The 17,950-nt window shown below is 53.9% G+C and overlaps 1 protein-coding gene across 2 annotated transcripts in view; it reads left to right on the top strand.

Moving 5' to 3' along the window:
- CCM2 (CCM2 scaffold protein) overlaps positions 1-17,950 on the top strand; it is a 53,204-nt gene that overhangs the window by 11,635 nt on the left and 23,619 nt on the right. Inside the window, exons 1-3 of one of the 2 annotated variants that reach the window (XM_003134872.7) lie at positions 8,929-9,009; positions 9,444-9,563; positions 16,169-16,342. In XM_003134872.7, the coding sequence (XP_003134920.4) occupies positions 9,465-9,563; positions 16,169-16,342 (273 nt within the window). In that variant the 5' untranslated portion in view covers positions 8,929-9,009; positions 9,444-9,464. Of the gene's footprint in view, positions 1-8,928; positions 9,010-9,443; positions 9,564-16,168; positions 16,343-17,950 lie in introns of those variants that run through there. The other variant, XM_021079071.2, reaches the window with a different exon arrangement.

The raw sequence follows: 17,950 nt of genomic DNA, 5'->3' as shown, positions 1-17,950 counted from the left end.
ATGCTGCAGCTGTGGCAGTGCTGGAGTCTTTAACCCATCGCACTGAGCCAGGGATTGAACCCATGCCTCTGTAGCAACCTGAGCTGCTGCGGGCGGATTCTTAACCCATTGCGCCTTAGCAGGAACTCCAGTTGTGATAGGTTTTTGTCTGACACCTTCTTCCTTTTAATTCCGCCATTGATATTTAATGTAATTATTGCTATGATTGTGTTTGTCTACCGTTTTGCTCTTTGTTTTCTATTTCTTTTTGCCCTTTGTTCCTTTGTTTCTCCTTTTTTGTCTTTTTTTGGGTCGAGTATTTTTATTTTTTTAATTTTTATTTATTTATTTATTTATTTTTATTTTTTTGCCTTTTCTAGGGCTGCTCCCGCGGCATGTGGAGGTTCCAAGGCTAGGGGTCGAATCAGAGCTGTAGCCGCCAGCCTACACCACAGCCACAGCAATGCCAGATCCAAGCTGTGTCTGTGACCCACACCACAGCTCACGGCAACGCCAGATCCTTAACCCGCTGAGCAAGGCCAGGGATCGAACCTGCAACCTCATGGTTCCTAGTCAGTTTTGTTAACCACTGAGCCGTGACGGGAACTCCTGGGTTGTGTATTTTTAGTGTTCCCTTCTGTTGCCAACTGCTCTTCAGCCGTGTCTCCTTTAAGGATTACAGTATATGCATCCATAACTTGTCACAGGCTGCTGTAAGTTAGTGTCATATTATTATTTCTTGTCCAATGTGATGAGCAGCCCAGGTTTCTGTCGCTACGCCTGGCATGTGTAGAGGCAAGTAGGCGATGGAGCGCGGCCTCCAGGTCCATCGGGAGTGGAGTCACTTAGCCTGCAGTAGGTTGAGGAGTCAGGGTGACTTGTTAGGGGCATCCCTTCCAAAGGCTCTGTTGTCTCTTAGGAGACATACGTGGACCGTGTTTCTGGGGCGATTCTTCTGTGTGTGTGAACTTTGTTTCCCTCCCAGAGCTGTTTGGGTTTTTTTGTTTGTTTTGTTTTGCTTTTTTTTGATTAAATTTTTTTTTTAAAATTTTTTTGCTTTTTTTTTTTTTTTAGGGCTGCACCCGTGACATATGGAAGTTCCCAGGATAGGGGTTGAATGGGAGCTGCCGCTGCCGGCCTCCACCACAGCCACAGCAACCCACAGCAACTCGGGATCCGAGACGCATCTTTTACCCACACCACAGCTCACGGCAATGCCGGATCCTTAACCCACTGAGCAAGGCCAGGGATTGAACTCACATCCTTATGGATACTAGTTGGGCTCCTCATTGCTAAGCTGCAGTGGGAACTCCCCCAGAGCTGTATTTTTGTCATAACTACCAGAAGTAGAAAAACCTATTGCAGCACATTCTATGAGTGCTGTTTTTATCAACCTGGAACACGCTGGGAAGGAAGAAGACATTCCACAACATGAATGTTCCAGGGTACCAAACACCTGCTTGGGAAACCCTTATTTCCAGCACTTTTCCCGTGTGTCTGGAAACTTGTGCTTGAGTCGGCAGTGAGGGCAAGGTGATGGACCTCACTTCTTCCTCTGGGTCCAGACCATGCGCAGCTGCCTGTTTACAGAAGTGGCTGGGTTTTGCCTCTAAGTGGAGGTGGACTTTCTGTCTCTCGGTGGGCACTTCTGGGGTGGGTCTCACCTTTTGAGAATGCATTTGGGAGAGAACTGGTCAAAACTGCAGTGGAGCTGTCCTCGTGTTTCCCAGGAATATGTGGGATGTCGGGGCCCAGACTCCTGGACCTCGTCCTCCTCCCCGCTTACCCGACCCCCAGCTCCCCCATCCCAAGCTGGGCTCTTGCGTTGACGGCCATTCCCCCCCCCCCCATTGCTCTGTAGCCCCTCCAGCCAGCTTGGCTTTTCCTTTAGTCCTGTTGGAGCTCCAGCTTAAAACAGAAGATCCTGTCCCTGGTTCGATCCCAGATTTTGGCACCAAAAAAAAAGAAGATCCTGTTAATGCTTTTCCAGATACATGCTTTAAGCTTAAAATTCACAGAAACGTCCAGAATCTCTATGGGAGAAACTCCGGAAACACAGAAACACGGACTTAAAAGACGTGGAGGACACCGTGTGTCTGGGTGAGGTGGTGGCGTCGTGACGGTGTCCATTCTCCTTGAGCTAATTTATAATGTGATCCTTTAAATGGAACTAGACCACGTGACTTGAAGCTCATTTTTGCTATGAACAAGCAAGAACAACCTCTGAAAAAGAATAATGAGGGGGAGTTCCCTTTGTGGCTCAGTGATTAACGAATCTGACTAGGAACCGAACCATGAGGTTGTAGGTTCGATCCCTGGCCTCGCTCAGTGGGTTAAGGATCCGGCGTTGCCGTGAGCTGTGGTGTAGGTCACAGACGTGGCTCGGATCCCGCATTGCTGTGGCTGTGGTGCAGGCCAGCGGCTACAGCTCTGATTGGACCCCTAGCCTGGGAACCTCCATGTGCCACGGGTGCAGCCCTAAAAGGACAAAAGACCAAAAAAAAAAAAAAGAACGATGAGGGAACAACCCAGATTGGGTTGTGCTGTCACCCCCTGATTAAAACTGCAGGGTCGAGGAGTTCCCGTCGTGGCGCAGTGGTTAACGAATCCGACTAGGAACCATGAGGTTGCGGGTTCGGTCCCTGCCCTTGCTCAGTGGGTTGACGATCCGGCGTTGCCGTGAGCTGTGGTGTAGGTTGCAGACGCGGCTCGGATCCCGCGTTGCTGTGGCTCTGGCGTAGGCCGGTGGCTACAGCTCCGATTCAACCCCTAGCCTGGGAACCTCCATATGCCGCGGGAGCGGCCCAAGAAATAGCAACAACAACAACAACAACAACAACAACAACAAAAGACAAAAAGACAAAAAAAAAAAAAAAAAAAAAAAAAAAAAAAAACTGCAGGGTCGCAGACAAGACTAATTTGAAAAGATACACACACCCCCATGTTCATAACAGCACAGTTCACAATAGCCAAGGCATGAAGCAACCTAACTGTTCATGAGAGGGGAATGGATAAAGATGCAGCACAGATAGGCATTGAGCTATTTCCCAGCCATAAAAAAGGGTAAACTGTGCCACCTGCCGCAGCATGAATGCCAACAGAGATGATCATGTTAAGCAAGGTTAGAGAAAGACAAATGCCATGTGACACCACTGATACGTGTGGCATGCAAAACATGCCACCACATAGCTCGAAGCAGGCATCGGCTCACAGGCCTAGAGAACAGGTTCGTGGTTGCCAAGCGCTCGGGAGGGCAGGGGCGCACTGTTACGCCGAGAGTGGCTACACACCAAGGGCCTCCTGTGTGGCGCGCAGGGAACTATAGTCACTCTCCCGTGACCAACCTTAACGGAACAGGATGTGAAAAAGAAGGTCTCCATACAGACCCGAGTCCCCCTGCTCCACAGCGGAACTTAACACAGCCTCGTAAATCAACGGTCATTCAATACAATTGAGCAAAACGAAACCAAAAACTCTGGGATTGTCCTGGGAGAGGCTGCAGGAACAGAGGAGGAAATACGGACACAGACCCCACTCCGCAGGGAAACTGCGCCGAGCTGGCATTGCGTCGCGGTGGGGAGACGTGATTCGCGGGTGGGGTTGAGCTAACTGGACAAGCCGGCCAAGGCCCTGGCATTTTCACTGCCCTGGCTCTGGTTACTGCTGTGGCCTGGGTTCAGTCCCTGGCCCAGGAGCTTCCACATACCACAGGCACAGCCCAAAGCAAAACCAAACCCAAAAGATACATATCCCCATTAAGTAAGGTGCTTCTAACCATAGGGAAAACGGGCCGAGGACCAGAGAGGGAAAACCAGGAGGTGGAAAGAGAGTTCACTGCAAAAGAAATACAAGTGGCTTTTTGGAGTTCCCGTCATGGCGCAGTGGTTAACGAATCCGACTAGGAACCATGAGGTTGCGGGTTCGATCCCTGCCCTTGCTCAGTGGGTTAACGATCCGGCGTTGCCGTGAGCTGTGGTGTAGGTTGCAGACACGGCTCGGATCCCGCGTTGCTGTGGCTCTGGCGTAGGCCAGTGGCTACAGCTCCGATTCAACCCCTAGCCTGGGAACCTCCATATGCCGCGGGAGCGGCCCAAGAAATAGCAATAATAACAACAAAAAAGACAAAAGACAAAAAAAAAAAAAAAAAAAAGAAATACAAGTGGCTTTTAAGTGACAGAAAAGGCACCTCAGACTCCTGTGCAATAAGAGAGATGCAGATGAAGCCTGCCCGGAGCTGCCCTTTCTCACCTCTCAGGCCAGCAGAAACCCCAGGCTGGTCAGGCTGGATCGGCCGGCTGGCATGGCCCCTGCCTGGGTAACAGGGACAGTGCCTGGCTGAACTCGGGTGCTCTCACGACCTGGCCTCCCTCTTCGAGAAACCTCCTCCAAGGACACTTGGCAAAAATACGCAGCAGTTTGTGCACCAAGCTGTTCATGTTGGCCATGTTCCATCTCCAGGGTGCAGGCTCGCTGAACCGTGATGCAGCCACACAGTGGGGTGTGAGGCACGTGGAGCCCTGCGTGGGCTCCAGGACCTGCTTGTGCGTGGTCTGACCACTGACCATTCTTAGGGTCTCATCCAGAGGAAAGGGGGTCCCCTCGCAGCATGGCCTTGTGAATTTGGAACCATGTCATGTTTTACAGTGTTACAAGTTGAATCCAAACATTGAAAGAAATGAAAGCAAAGTATTTATAAAAATGACAGAAACAGGAGTTCTCGTCCTGGCACAGCAGAAACGAATCTGACTGGGAACCATGAGGTTGTGGGTTGATCCCGGCCTCGCTCAGTGAGTTAAGGATTCGGCATTGCTGTGAGCTGTGGTGTAGGTCCCAGATGTGGCTTGGATCTCACGTCGCTGTGGCTGTGGTGTAGGCAGGCAGTTGGAGCTCCGACTTGACCCCCTAGCTTGGGAACCTCCATATGCTGTGGGTGCAGCCCTAAAAAGCATAAAGCAAAACAAAAAAAAAAAGAAAAAAGAAAAGGCAAAACCAAAAGACATAATCCCACAGAGAAGGGTTCAAGTAATTACATCATAGCAATCTGACTGCAGGCCCGTAGTGGGACGAACTAAGACCAAGAAGAACGACAAAGAAACGGAACAAACTGTTTTCAATAGTCATTTTATTAGTAATAGTACTGGCATTGTTACTTCGCAGCCGTTACGTGTGTTTTAGGATACAGTGGAAATGAAGTTACCGTAACATCACACGCCGGCTTTGACCCTGGGAGGAGTGGGTGCAGATGACACCAGAGACAGTCATCGGTAACCTTGTATTCCTAAATTTAAATTGGAAATATCCCTCGGAACGCATGAGGGTTTTCTCTCAAACACAAAAAGCTGGTTTCCTCGCTCTCTGGTGCAAAGGCCCAGGAAGGCTGAGGCAGTGGGCATGCTGGGGGAGTGGTGGTGGGCCTGAACCGCCGGAAGCTGCAGTGCCCCTTGGGGTGTGGCCGCGTCTAGGTCTGAAGAGCCCTCGGCCAGGGTTGGAACAATTGGAGCGTCCATGAAATGGTGGCTAATGGGTTGTTTACCTGGGGCCACTCTGAGGAACTCGTGTTACTTCGAAAGCTATGACCGAAGGTTAAGGATGGTGCATTTAGCTAGACTTTTCTGAATGGTGTGTACCTCGGGGTGACCAAGTAGTCAAGCAGGAGAATGTAGCCTTATGTAACTGTTTCCATTAATATATGAAGAAGGAAGGGCAGAATCAGACTGTTGAAGAATAGTGTATCCGAGGAGTTCCCGCTGTAGCACAGTGGGCTAAGGTCTGATGTCTCTGCAGCAGTTTATTTGATGTGGAGGATTGGGTTTGATCCCTGGCCCCAGGGCAGCGGGTTAAAGGATCTAGTGTTGCCACAGCTATGGTAGGTCACGGGGCTGCAGCTTGGATTTGATCCCTGGCCCTGGGAACTTCCACATGCTATAGGTGTGGCCAAAAAAAAAAAAAAAAAAAAAGTATCATATCCAAATATGAGAGGCAGGGGCCAGTAGCCATCAGTGGCAGGTGCTTCCCCCCGCAGCACCGCCCTGGTGGAGGCGTTCTTGTAAAAAACATCACATTTGCCTCAAAGCCTCGAGATCCAACCACAGGTCTACAGGAAATACAGGGGCTGAGAAGCATCCTTTAAGATGTGATGCAGCCGGTAGGAGCCAGAAAGGGGGGTAGTCCACAGGACAACCTGCCCCGTCTCTGTAACAAATGCATTTCAAGAAAAAAGAGAGAAGAACACTATCCAGAGAGAGGGGAATTGTGTCTGGGGAGTTCCCGTCATGGCTCAATGGTTAGAGAACCTGACTAGCATCCATAAGGTTGTGGGTTCGATCCCTGGCTTCGCTTAGTGGGTTAAGGATCTTGTGTGGTGGTGAACTGTGGTGTAGGTCGCAGACAAGGCTCAGAACCCGCGTTGATGTGGTGTAGGCCGGCCGCTACAGCTCCAATTCGACCCCTAGTCTGGCAACCTCCATATGCTGCAGGTGTGGCCCTAAAAATACAAAAAAAAAAAAAAAAAATCGTATCTGCTCAGTGCTCTGTGGAGCTTATTTGCATTTTGATTTGAATGAATTGTTTAAAAAATTTGTGAGTCTCTTGGTGGAAAATTTGAACACCAATTGGATATTTTAAAAAAATCCTGTCAGTTTTTTTTCTTTTTTTGGCCATACCGGAAGCATGCAGAAGTTCCCTGGCCAGGGATCAAACTCTCAGCACAGCAATAGCCAGAGCCACAGCAACGACAATGCCAGATCCCTAACCTGCTGAGCCACGAGGGAACTCCTGAACTCTTTATTTTGGCAATCATATTTGTAATTTCTAAGGTGCCTTTCTTAGTTGTGCTGTCTGTCTCAGCTGCATTCATGGATGCTGTTCTCAAACGCCTCTAAGTGCTCCAGAATTTAAGTTCCCCTCAGCTCTCGGCTTTGCTCATGCATGCTCACTGGCCTTTCTCTTCCATGTGGACCCTGGTGCTCTTATGTATTTATTTATTTTTGGCTCTACCTGTGGCATATGGAAATTCCCCAGGGCCCGGAATCAGACCCGAGCCGCTGCAGTGACAGTGCCAGGTCCTTAACCTGAGGTGCCACAGGGGAACTCTCTGTGGTGCCCACGGGTGAAAGCCGGGCAGGTTGGCTTGTGTGTGCACCTGGTCAGTTTCCTTTGGTTGTGTCTGTTTCCCCAGGAGGGGCAGCTGCGGTCTTTAAGAAAGAGCTGTGAGGAGTTCCCATCGTGGCGCAGTGGTTAACGAATCCGACTAGGAACCATGAGGTTGCGGGTTCGGTCCCTGCTCTTGCTCAGTGGGTTAAGGCTCCGGCGTTGCCGTGAGCTGTGGTGTAGGTTGCAGACACGGCTCGGATCCCGCATTGCTGTGGCTCTGGCGTAGGCCGGTGGCTACAGCTCCGATTGGACCCCTAGCCTGGGAACCTCCATATGCCGCGGGAGCGGCCCAAGAAATGTTAAAAAAGAAGACAAAAAAAAAAAAAAAAAAGGAAGAGCTGTGTGTCACCTGCAGGGGGACCTGGTGGGGAGCAGGCAGCAAGATTCAGGCCCTGCGATCACCACCATGAGGTGTGGGGGCCACTCCGCATCCTGAAATCTCTGTCTCACTCCTGGTCCCCTTCGCCCTCAGGGCCACCTGGTCCTGCTCTGCAGGGGCGGCTTGTAGGAGGGAGAGAGTGGAGCCAGCCTGTGTACACAGTGCCTCGAGTCTGTGAAAGATAAAGGGAGGCGATCCAGATGTTTGCTCCCACCTAGGACAGCACTGCTTTCCTGGCCCACTGCACTTTCTACGCCTGTGCCGTAGGCAGTAGGAGTTGACGCGTGGAATTATTGTTCTGAACCAGTCTTTTCGAAACCAGGAAATACTAAGCTTTGTTACAGTTTAAATTGAACTGAAATAGCCCCCTTTTTTTTTTTAGGGCCACACCTGCGGCACATGGAGGTTCCCAGGCTAGGGGTTGAATTGGAGCTGCAGCTGCCAGCCTCCACCACAGCCACAGCAACACCAGATCCAAGGCACCTCTGTGACCTACACCACGACTCATGGCAACACCCAATCCTTAACCCACTGAGCAAGGCCAGGGATCAAACATGCATCCTCCTGGCTTCAAGTCGGGTTCATTACTGCTGAGCCACAATGGGAACTCCTGAAATAGCCCTTTTTTTCCTATGGGCAGAAAACTGTTGTGAAAATTAGCACTTTGATTTGATCAAATCTAATATTAATATTAACAAACCAAGTATTAGTGAAATTTTTTTTTTTTTTTTTTTTTTTTTTTTTAGGGCTGCACCTGCGGCATATGGAGGTTCTAGGCTAGGGATCTAATCAGAGCTGAAGCTGCTGGCCTACACCACAGGCACAGCAATGTGGGATCCAAGCCATGTCTGTGACCTACACCACAGCTCACGGCAACGCCGGATCCTCAACCCACTGAGCAAAGCCAGGGGTCGAACCCAGGTCCTCACGGATGCTAGTCGGGTTCACAAGCCCCTGAGCCACGACGGGAACTCCTGTTTGTTTCGTTTTGAGCTGTGAGGATATGGGTCACTCTCGTTAACCACTACAGTTAATTACTAGCCTCTCCTGTTGGCAGCCGTTGTGGAATATCCAGAGTATGGACCTTCACCGTCAACAAACCCACCTTCTCCTTTTCAGGATCAGATTTAACCCTGAAGAAGGTAAAATGAGCCTGTTGAGGGACACTCAGTTTCAGAGTTGTGTCTCAAACTCGGGCGTCCTGGACGCAGGTAGAGGCCTTTGCAGGCTGGAGGTCCTGCAGCTGTGCCCTGCCTGCCTCTGGACTGTGTGCCCCGAGGCAGCCAGCAGCCAGCCTGAAACAGCTATGTTGGCAGGTCCTGCCATGTAGGTGACGCCGCACGGTCAGGAGGGGGAGCCCCAGCAGTGCCCTCAGTCGGCTGTGTTCTCGCTTGGGTGTTGGGAGGGGCACCGTGGCCAGACTTCCGCAGCAATGTCCTCGAGCCGACTGTACGGTATCGGCTGCAAGTGCGGGTGGCCACGGGCTCTGCGTGCTGGAGGTAGTGGGGGGGTGTGTGTGCTGGTTTAGTTAGATGGGCTGGTTTAGTTAGATGGGCTGGTTTAGTTAGATGGGCTGGTTTAGTGCGAAGATGTGTGGGTTTACTTTGGGTCTTTTGGCGGGGGGCGTGCTTGCAGCATATGGAAATTTCCCGGCCAGGGATCGAACCTGCACCACAGCAGTGACCTGAGCCGCTGCAGTGACAACCCCTATGCTCAACTCGCGGTGCCACAAAAAAACTCTTACCGTTTGTGCTCGCAGTCTCTTTGGATTTTGCCAGCAGTCTCGGGGTGTCGCCTGCTCCTTCAACCTTTTTAAAAACTGCGGACGGCTTCACTGGGGCGTGCAGAAGGAAGCTGTGGTTTCTGGTCTTCCTGTTCATTCACATGCTTTTTTCAGAGGGAGGGCTGACATCTGACTCTGTTTTTCAACAAGATCACAAGTGAAAAGAGAAGGATGCACGGTAGCTCTCGGCAGAGGGGGAGGAACCAGGATTCCTCCCGAGAGATCGCTGCTCACACTGGCTTTCCGACGGGGTGTTCCGTGGAGAACGAGGTAGGTGCTGACGCAGCCTGGAAAGAGCCACCTCGGATGACCTTTCGGGCCCCTCAGGCCTGTGTTTGTGAGCTCGGTTGGCCGGGTCCTTGACCTTTGCTTCGGGAAGGTGGAGCGGAGCGTCCCTGCCGGCTTCCGGGTCTGAAAACCGGCGGCTCCAGATGGCTGGTGGGCAAGGCGAGGAGCTGCTTGTGGGTTGTTGGGTTCATCCGTCCTCACTTGGGGTGTAAGGGCTGCAGGTGTCATGTCTGCTGGGGAAGAGCAAAGTCCGTGTGGATTTGTAGTTGGGACCCCGGATCGGGGACTTCCTGTTGTGGCTCAGCAGGTTGAGAACTGATGAGTATCCGCAAGGATGGGGGTTCGATCCCTGGCCTCCTCAGTGGGTTAAGGATCCCGTGTTGCCATGAGCTGTGCTGTAGGTCGCAGACGCAGCTCGGACCCCGCATCGCTGTGGCTGTGACGTAGGCCGGCAGCTGTGGCTCTGATTCAACCTCTGGCCTGGGGACTTCCAGATGCTGTGGGTGTGGCCCTAAAAAGACACGCGCACACACACCAAAAAACAAAAAAACAAAAAAAGGAAAAGAAAAGGTCAGGAAAGGGGCCAGCCGCAGCCTGGAGTTTCATTTGTGCCAGCCCCGGGCGGATGGGGGCGCTGTGCACAGAACCCTGCCCGAGTGGCCTTGGCCGCCCCGGAGGGTCCTGTGTCACCGAGCAGACGGCGGCAGTGACGGAGGTCTGGTTCACGCCTGCTCATGAGATGGGGAACTTGGGCCCTGTAGGAGGTCCCGGGGTGCCCGCTGTGCCGTGCTTGTTCTTTCAGCCTCTTCGGCACCGAAGAAAGTCTCTTTTCCGTATTTATTTTCAATTTTTTTTTTTTTTTTTTTAGTATTTAACTTTAAAAAAAAGATAGCGACTCTTGGCTTGCATTGCAGTAACTGCTGGAAGTCAATGGAAATTAAAATAGGCGATGTTACACTGCAGATTTAAACAGTGGCACTTAGAGGGGGGGATTGGTTGGGGTGCCTCATGGACCTGGGGCAGGTGTGAGTCTGTGGCTGCATTACCTATAATGGAAGTGATTAATAATTTATGAGCGAACACAAACTTTGGTAAACTGCACAATGCTTTGTTGCACTCGTGAACATCTCTTGTTTCACCTTGATTTCTATTCCATGGTTATAATGTGGTCAAGGTGCTGTCATTAAAGGAAGCGGACACACACACACACACACACACACACACACACACACACTTCATTCTGACTTGCGCAGCTGGACAGAATCCCCGTAGCTTCAGCTTTTGCTGTGGAAACAGGCCTCTGAGCCGTCCACCCGGCCCACGCTCTGGCTCTGGTGTCTCCCTGAGGTGTCACCCCGCAGCCCCGCAGAGCTTGGCACCCTCCAGGCACGCAGCTCTGTCTCCCAGAGCAGAAGGGAACCCTGAGGTGGGGACGAGGTCCCCTCGGTTCTGGCCTCCGTGCCGGGCGCGTGCTAACCACCCATGAGACGTGTGCTGAGTGCTGAACTTAGGGACCCCCGACCTCGCGCCTGAGGTCTTGGTTCAGAGGCGGTCTCGTCATTAAAGGATTAACTAAGAGCGCCTGGACCCTGCCCTGGGGCGTTTAAGGTGCCCAGTGCGGCTTTGCTCCCTTCGCTGCCTCAGGCCTCCTCCAGGACATGCTGCTCTGAGCGTCGCACAGGCGGCTCGCATGGGTATGTGTCACCCTTCGCTTTGGTCCCCAGGTAGAGGGCACAGTCCCGTGAGTGGTGGTGCCGGTTCCTCCAGAACATGCATTTCTTATAACTGATTAACTGACGGACACTGGTGGTCACGTTAACCTCTGAGAATTTGTTTAGGAGGCTCAGTTACTCGGTGCCAGGTCACCCCAAGTGAGCTTGTAAGTCAGGCTTTCCCATACTCCAGGCCAGCCTGGCCCCTGGGCCTTCCTCTAGGACGATGCTAAGTGGACCAGTGTTAGTGCATGTGTGTGTGTGCGCGAGGGTGCACGCGTGTGTGTATGTAACTAAGAGCTACGTTTGAGGTTTCTGAGTTCGAAAGTTGTTTCAAATGTGAAATGCAGTGGTTGTGGCTCAGTGGTAACGGACCCGGTCAGTATCCATGCGGACTCAAGTTCGATCCCTGGCCCCGCTCCGTGGGTTAAGGACCCAGCCTTGCTGTGAGCTGCGGTGCGAAGTCTGAGCAATGCCAGATGGGGCCTCTGAAGCCCCGCCTCCCTCCCAGCTCTGTTGGCTGATTGTTTCAACACTCAAAGGTCCATTTCTTTCTTTCTTTCTCCCCCTCCCTTTCTTTGGTCACCCTGCGGCGTGTGGAGTTCTTGGCCAGGGAGCACGGTCGTGACCTGTGCCTCACCAGATCTTTTAACCCACTGTGCTGGGCTGGGGATTGAACCTGTGTTCTGGTGCTGCAGAGACACTGCCAGTCCCATTGCGCCACAGTGGGAACTCCTAGGCCCTGTTTCTTCACGAGAGACTCAGGCACAGAGGGACCCAGGTGGCCTTGGGGCCAGGGCTCCTTTCACAAAAGAAACCACACCTGGCCTTGTGCTCTTCCAGGGGCTAAACTAGTCCTTGTGTCTTTGGGGGTCAGAGATTACAAGGTCATTTTGGTGATGGCGAACGTGAGCACTGGATAAAAATACTGAATGAAGAGTGAACAATCATTTGGGCTAAAACCACTTTTTAAAGCTCCATACTGATTTGGAGGGTATAACAGGGAATTAAAGAATCCATGATTGTTTAATGGAATCCTGATTCTGTGTCTCCCAATAGTCTTGTTTCTCAGTTTATTTTTTATAAACCAGAATTTCCCTTTACCTTTCTTCCCTCCCTCCCTCTCTTTCTTTCTTTTTTGTCTTTTTAGGGCCACACCCGCAGCATATGGAGGTTCCCAGGCTAGGGGTCTCATTGGAGCTGTAGCCGCTGGCCTACACCACAGCCACAGCAATGCCAGATCTGAGCCGAGTCTGCGGCCTACACCGGATCCTTAGCCCACTGAGCAAGGCCAGCGATCGAACCTGCCTCCTCATGCATCCTAGTCCAGTTCATTACCTCTGAGCCACAATGGGAACTCCTGCCCTTCACATTTTCAGGTTTAAAAGCAGCATCAGTTCTAAAACCCTGAGGTGCCCTCTTGTTCATTGTGTTTCTGGAAAAGCTGGGGCGCCTGGGCCTGCCACCCCCTTTCGTCCCCCAGCTGTGTGTGCCTTCCAGCTCCTGCAGTGGGAGCAGGGTATGTGCCACTCAGTGTCACATGTCTGCTGTCATCGGGTGGAGGAGCCACCCCCGTTCTGCACTGAAATGGGGTGAGGTGGCAGAGGGAAGCCTCAGGGTTGCTAGGGTGCATTTCCTTACATAATAGTTTCAATATTCCACTTTCTAGGAAGGCTCACCCACCAGCTTAACTTATTTGGGACATTTAGAAAAAAAGAAAAAAGCATGTAGTGCCTGGTATATTCAAGGCCAAGGAATGGGTTTGGGAAGCTGTGTCTGCTCCCAGATCGGTCATGCCCAGTTCATGCTTGGCCGGGTGGTTAGGTGTGGGGCCCAGGTTACAGGGGCGGCTCCCCTCGCCTCTGCCACCCTGTGAGCAGTGGAGGGCGGGCACCGCTCTTCATCACAGGGTCGTGCCTCATTGCCGGGGTAGCTCCTTCAGAAACAGGGCATTTTGGCACTAAAGCGCACCTCCGAGGCATCTGGCTGGCAGTTTTCATTATGGATTTAGTCCCTGCTCGTCTGCTCGGGGCTTATTCCCCTCTGCTTGACCATGACCTTGAAAGCGGGAATTATGTCTCATCCCCGCAGGGCCTTCCCGATGCCCGGCTGGCACAGGCACCAGGCGTTCATTGACCAGCTTATACTGCTGCCCTGCGGGGTGCTGGGGTGCTGTAAGGGTGCCGAGTCCCAGGAGGTAAAGGCAGAGGGAGAGGGAGCGGGGCTCAGCAGAGGGAAACCGGCCCCGCAGTCGGAGGCGCCTGCGGCGGGCCATCCTGGTTCCCTTGGCCTGCGGGGGCCAGACGGATGCGGCTGTATCGGCCGGCAGAGGGTGTGTCCTTAAGGGAGGTCGCGGGACTTGGGCACCTTGTCAACACAGCCTGTTCCGTGCGCACGGCTCTGATGCTGTGACCGGTTCCTCAGCGTGAAAACAGCGTCGGTTGCCCGTGGCCTGCAGACCTGGCGATGGGGCACTGGCTTCTTGGTCAGAGGCTGAGCCTGGCAAGCCTCTCCTCTCGGAATAAGCTCCCGTTGCTCCCAGGTGTAGAGGAGTAACGAGGTGGAACAGCAGACACGCGGAGCCGAGCTGTTCTCACGCGCCGTTGGGATCCGTCGGATTCCGAATCCTGGGCTGCGCCCCTGCTGGTTCTGATTCGGGAGCGTGGAGGAGGTTACCAGGTGGACTGGGTGTAGGGACAGATGTTTACTTCTGGCCAGGCTCAGACTCGGATCATCTGTGTGACACTGTGTTACATGCTGTGGTATTTCCACAGCCCTAGGGCGGTGCCTTGCCCATCACCGGAACTCGGAGGCTCTCTGTGCAGATAAACAACCAGGCAGAACGGGGTGGAAGTGTCATCTGTGTGCCATCTGATGGCCTGGGACGCCAGCCAGAGAGGCAGTCCCAGTTGAGGATGGCCTGGCCCGGGCGCGGCCCGGCTGGTGATATGTGCTGTGTACAGGACTCCTTTTCCAGGGTCACTTTCCACTGAAAGTTCCTCATCGGTGCTCACCTGGCACGTGGTCTCGACCCTTTCCCTTTGTTTCTACGCGAGTCCGCAAGGCAACGGCCTGGTCCAGACCCCACCCCCCGGGATCTCACCTGAAGCGCCCCCACCCTCTCGCCCACCCACCTAATGCGTGTGGGGGGCTGACAGCGCCTTTGGGACCCAGGGGGGTCTGTCTGAGAGCTGGGGTCGGCCATTGCAGGCTCCTCCGAGAAGCACCCACCCTCTGTCCCTTCTGATGGACCGTGGAGGGGATCTGTCCTTGGTTATCTTGTCCCCCTTAACTTTTCATGCCGCTGGCTTGTCTCAGCTTAGGTGGAAGCAGCCGCAGGAAGGAGCTGTGCTCGTCCTTACAACCTGCCCCCCCCCCCCCCCCCCCCGTTGTGGACAATTTCACCTACAAACAAAAGCAGGGAGAGAAGTCGGTGGAGCCCCACATGCATGACGTGCGGCTTGGATGAGCAGCAGCCCCGTGGCCTCACGGCAGCAAAGCGGCACCGAGGGCCTGCCTTGGGGGTGGGGAGTGGGAACAGGCGGGTACCCAGGGCAAGGAGGGGGTACTCCAGGAAGAGGTAGGCGTCTGCGGGCCGATATCCAGGGCTGGGGATTCAAGCCAGGGAGCAGAGGAGAAAAGCCAGCCTGGCTAGAAGGAGGAGGCTAGAAGGAGCAGGAAGGGAGTTGGGGTTTGCTTGGCAGAGGGCGTGTTTTACGTGGGGTGTCCTTTGTTGGCAGCTGAGCCTCTTGGTGGCCGTGGGGCGGGCTCTGCAGGATCTCCTGGGAGACCCCGAGGCCTTGCCTGCCTTTGTGGGGGAGGCGCTGCCCCTCTCCCTCCTCCGTCTGTGAGGTTGACAGGCGACGAGGCGCCTCCCAGGACTGGGGGTTCTGCGACCTTGTTTGGGGTGGGACTCTGGCGTGTGGCTGAACTTCCCCCGTGCAGAGGAGAAATGGAAACAAGAGCATTTAATACAGGTGCGGTGTAAATATTTGTCTCTGTCACGGTCAGAGCCAGGCCTGCCATGGGCCCCGGATGCTGTTGGCGCCAGGTCACCCGCCTGGGCTGGCGAGCTGTAGAATCACGGACAAGCCAGAGGAAAGTGAGCTCTCGGGCTGGCATAGGTCACTAGCTTTGGGTTTCACGCCTGTGTTTGGTGATGTTTCTCCGCGAAGGCTGCACGTTGGCATCTTATGTTCTCTGGTTTTATGTCCCTCTGGGTGACGGCCTCTGTGTGTGAGTGCCCGCCGAGGACCTGGAGGACCCTGCAGAGCTGCAGGGAACGAATCCTCGGCCTTTTCCCGGGGCCCAGGGGCGAGGCTGACTGTACTCTCCCTGCGGTCCCGAGCTCTGCTCTGCCGGTTTGCTTCCATTGCCTCCAGGCCCTTCTAGTCCAGACGAGGGTGTGAGGTGGCCCAGGTACCGTCAGCACCCTGAGCCCCGAGGCCCTGCTGGAGGGAGGGCAAAGCAGAGCAGGCGCCGCGCTCCCACAGGCAAGGGAAAGGGCCCTGGTCTTGATGCCCCGGCCCCGGCTGCACCTCTGCGCCTTCTCCGAGGACTGTGCAGGAAAGGGGCCCGGCGGGGCCGCGCGGGTCAGAGCGGTGCTGCATCTTTGTCTTCCGGGGCGATCTTCCCCTTTCTGCCCTCTCCTCCCCTGCCGAGGCCACCCACCTTGAGAAGTGGCCCTTGACCTTCTCAGTGTCCGTGAACAGGTGCGGGGCCAGCCCCTGGGCGCCCGAGGCAGCCCCGCCGTGGCCCGCCCTGGCTGCGCGGGGACCGTGGTGGTGGTCGTGGCTGCTTCTGCTCGGCGGCCGTAGGTCCGACGCAAAGCCTTTGTGGATAATGAACTGCAATCATTGCCGTTTCTGCCTGCAGCCTGGAATTGTGTCGCCGTTTAAACGCGTGTTCCTAAAGGGTGAGAAGAGTAGAGATAAGAAAGCCCATGAGAAGGTGACAGAGAGGCGCCCTCTGCACACCGTGGTGCTGTCCCTGCCTGAGCGCGTCGAGCCCGACCGACTGCTGAGCGACTATATCGAGAAGGAGGTGAAGGTAAGTTCACGGCTGCAGGACGCGCTTGCCCGTCGCCAGCAAAGACCCCTCGGCTGCACCGAGGGCTGCGGTTCTGGGACCCGTCCCCACGCACGCCGTGTTGGCTCTCCCACCCGTGGTCCCGCCTGGGGTGTTGTGACTGGTAACCGGGTACCCAGACCCCAGATGTCTGTCTTCTGGCCCCGTGTCTGCTTTTCTTCACAGCAGCAAGCCGCCTCCTTTCTTGTGAAGGCTGGCTGTGTGTTTCGGTTCCTTGCTCACGTCTTGGCACTGTTTCATGTGTCATTGTCACAGCCTAGAACCAGGGCTCCCAAATCCTGTCAGAGCCTGTGGCCACTCGTGGATAAAAACGACGTGCACCCGTGTGTTGTTAGTGTTTCCACCGAACACTACAGTAGAAAGGAGTGAATAAAAAGGTTTGCGCCCACGGGCTCAGAGGGAACAGGGAAGGGGCAGCAGAGATGAGTGAGGCCCGTACCCCGGCAGAGGGAACTGATGAGGGTCGGGTAACGAGCTCCCAGAGCCGATCGAGCCGATCTGAGTCCCTCAGAGGACAGGGAGCTGCCCAGCTGGGCCTGGGGCTGGAGAGGCCGTGGAGCACATTGTGTGCCCTGGTGGAGACGTGGCACGAGGGAGGCTTTAGACATGGGGACCCCTGGCTCCGAGGAGGGCGGGGAGAGACCCGGTGTAAAGACCAGCAGGTTAAGTCAAAGTCTGTGTCCCAAACGGTGAGAATCGCCAACCCCCTTTCCCTCGTGCTTCCGGAGGACCTGCAGCCAGGCTTCTCCCACAAGAGGATCCTGGGAGGGGTGCTTTTATGTGGAAGCTGAGAAGTGCACAGAAGGGCCCCCGAGGGTAATGCTGGGGTGCCCGGCCGGCCGGCCAGCCCGGGATGGTCCACACCTCTGTCCCTGCACATGGCTTCTGTCCTGGGCAGCCAGGCAGAAGCACTCATTTGAGGAAAACATTTACCCTAAAGTCAGAGCCCAAGACAAATGCAAGAAGTAACCTTGAATGAAACAGCAGCAGTGCGGAAACTGGGGTGAAATAAAGATACATAATCTTCTCAGGAAGATAAGATGAAATACTGTTAACTGGGAGGTAACAGGATCTACTTTTAAATAAAGAAGAGGTAGAGATAAGAGCTTTTGGAATTAAAGGACCTTAATTGTATGTCCTAAAAATGTTAGAGGGGTCGAAAGATGCAGTCACCCAAGAAGAATAACAAAAAGACAGAGAAAATTAGTAAACAAAGGTATCGAGAGAGAAAAAAAATCACAGGATCCAACTGGGAGTTTCAGCATCTGACTCATGAGAAGAGAGAACAGAGGAGCGTGGGAGGAAGTTGTTCAGACAGTAATGAAGGGACATTTTGCAAAATCACCAGCACACACGACTGTCAGATGGAAACAGTGACCCGAAAGTCAGGTCTCCAAAACGTGAGCCCACAGAGGCTGTTCTCAGGAGGTTCCTGGGGACGTGGTGCCTCAGAGCACAAGGACGCACCCGGGAGGCGGAGGATGCAGATCCGGAACTGAGGCTCCAGCATGGAAAGGAGCGAGGGAATGCCCATGGCGGGAATCTGAGGAACAGGCCAAGCAGCCCTGG

The sequence above is a fragment of the Sus scrofa genome, chromosome 18, assembly GCF_054392235.1.
Source record: "Sus scrofa isolate SSC_HxYL_T2T_F1_AM1 chromosome 18, Sscrofa_HxYL_maternal_Yorkshire_Landrace_v2.0, whole genome shotgun sequence".
Lineage (NCBI taxonomy): Eukaryota > Metazoa > Chordata > Mammalia > Artiodactyla > Suidae > Sus > Sus scrofa.
Note: the sequence above shows the minus strand (reverse complement) of the source record. Positions and strands in the feature narration are given on the sequence as shown.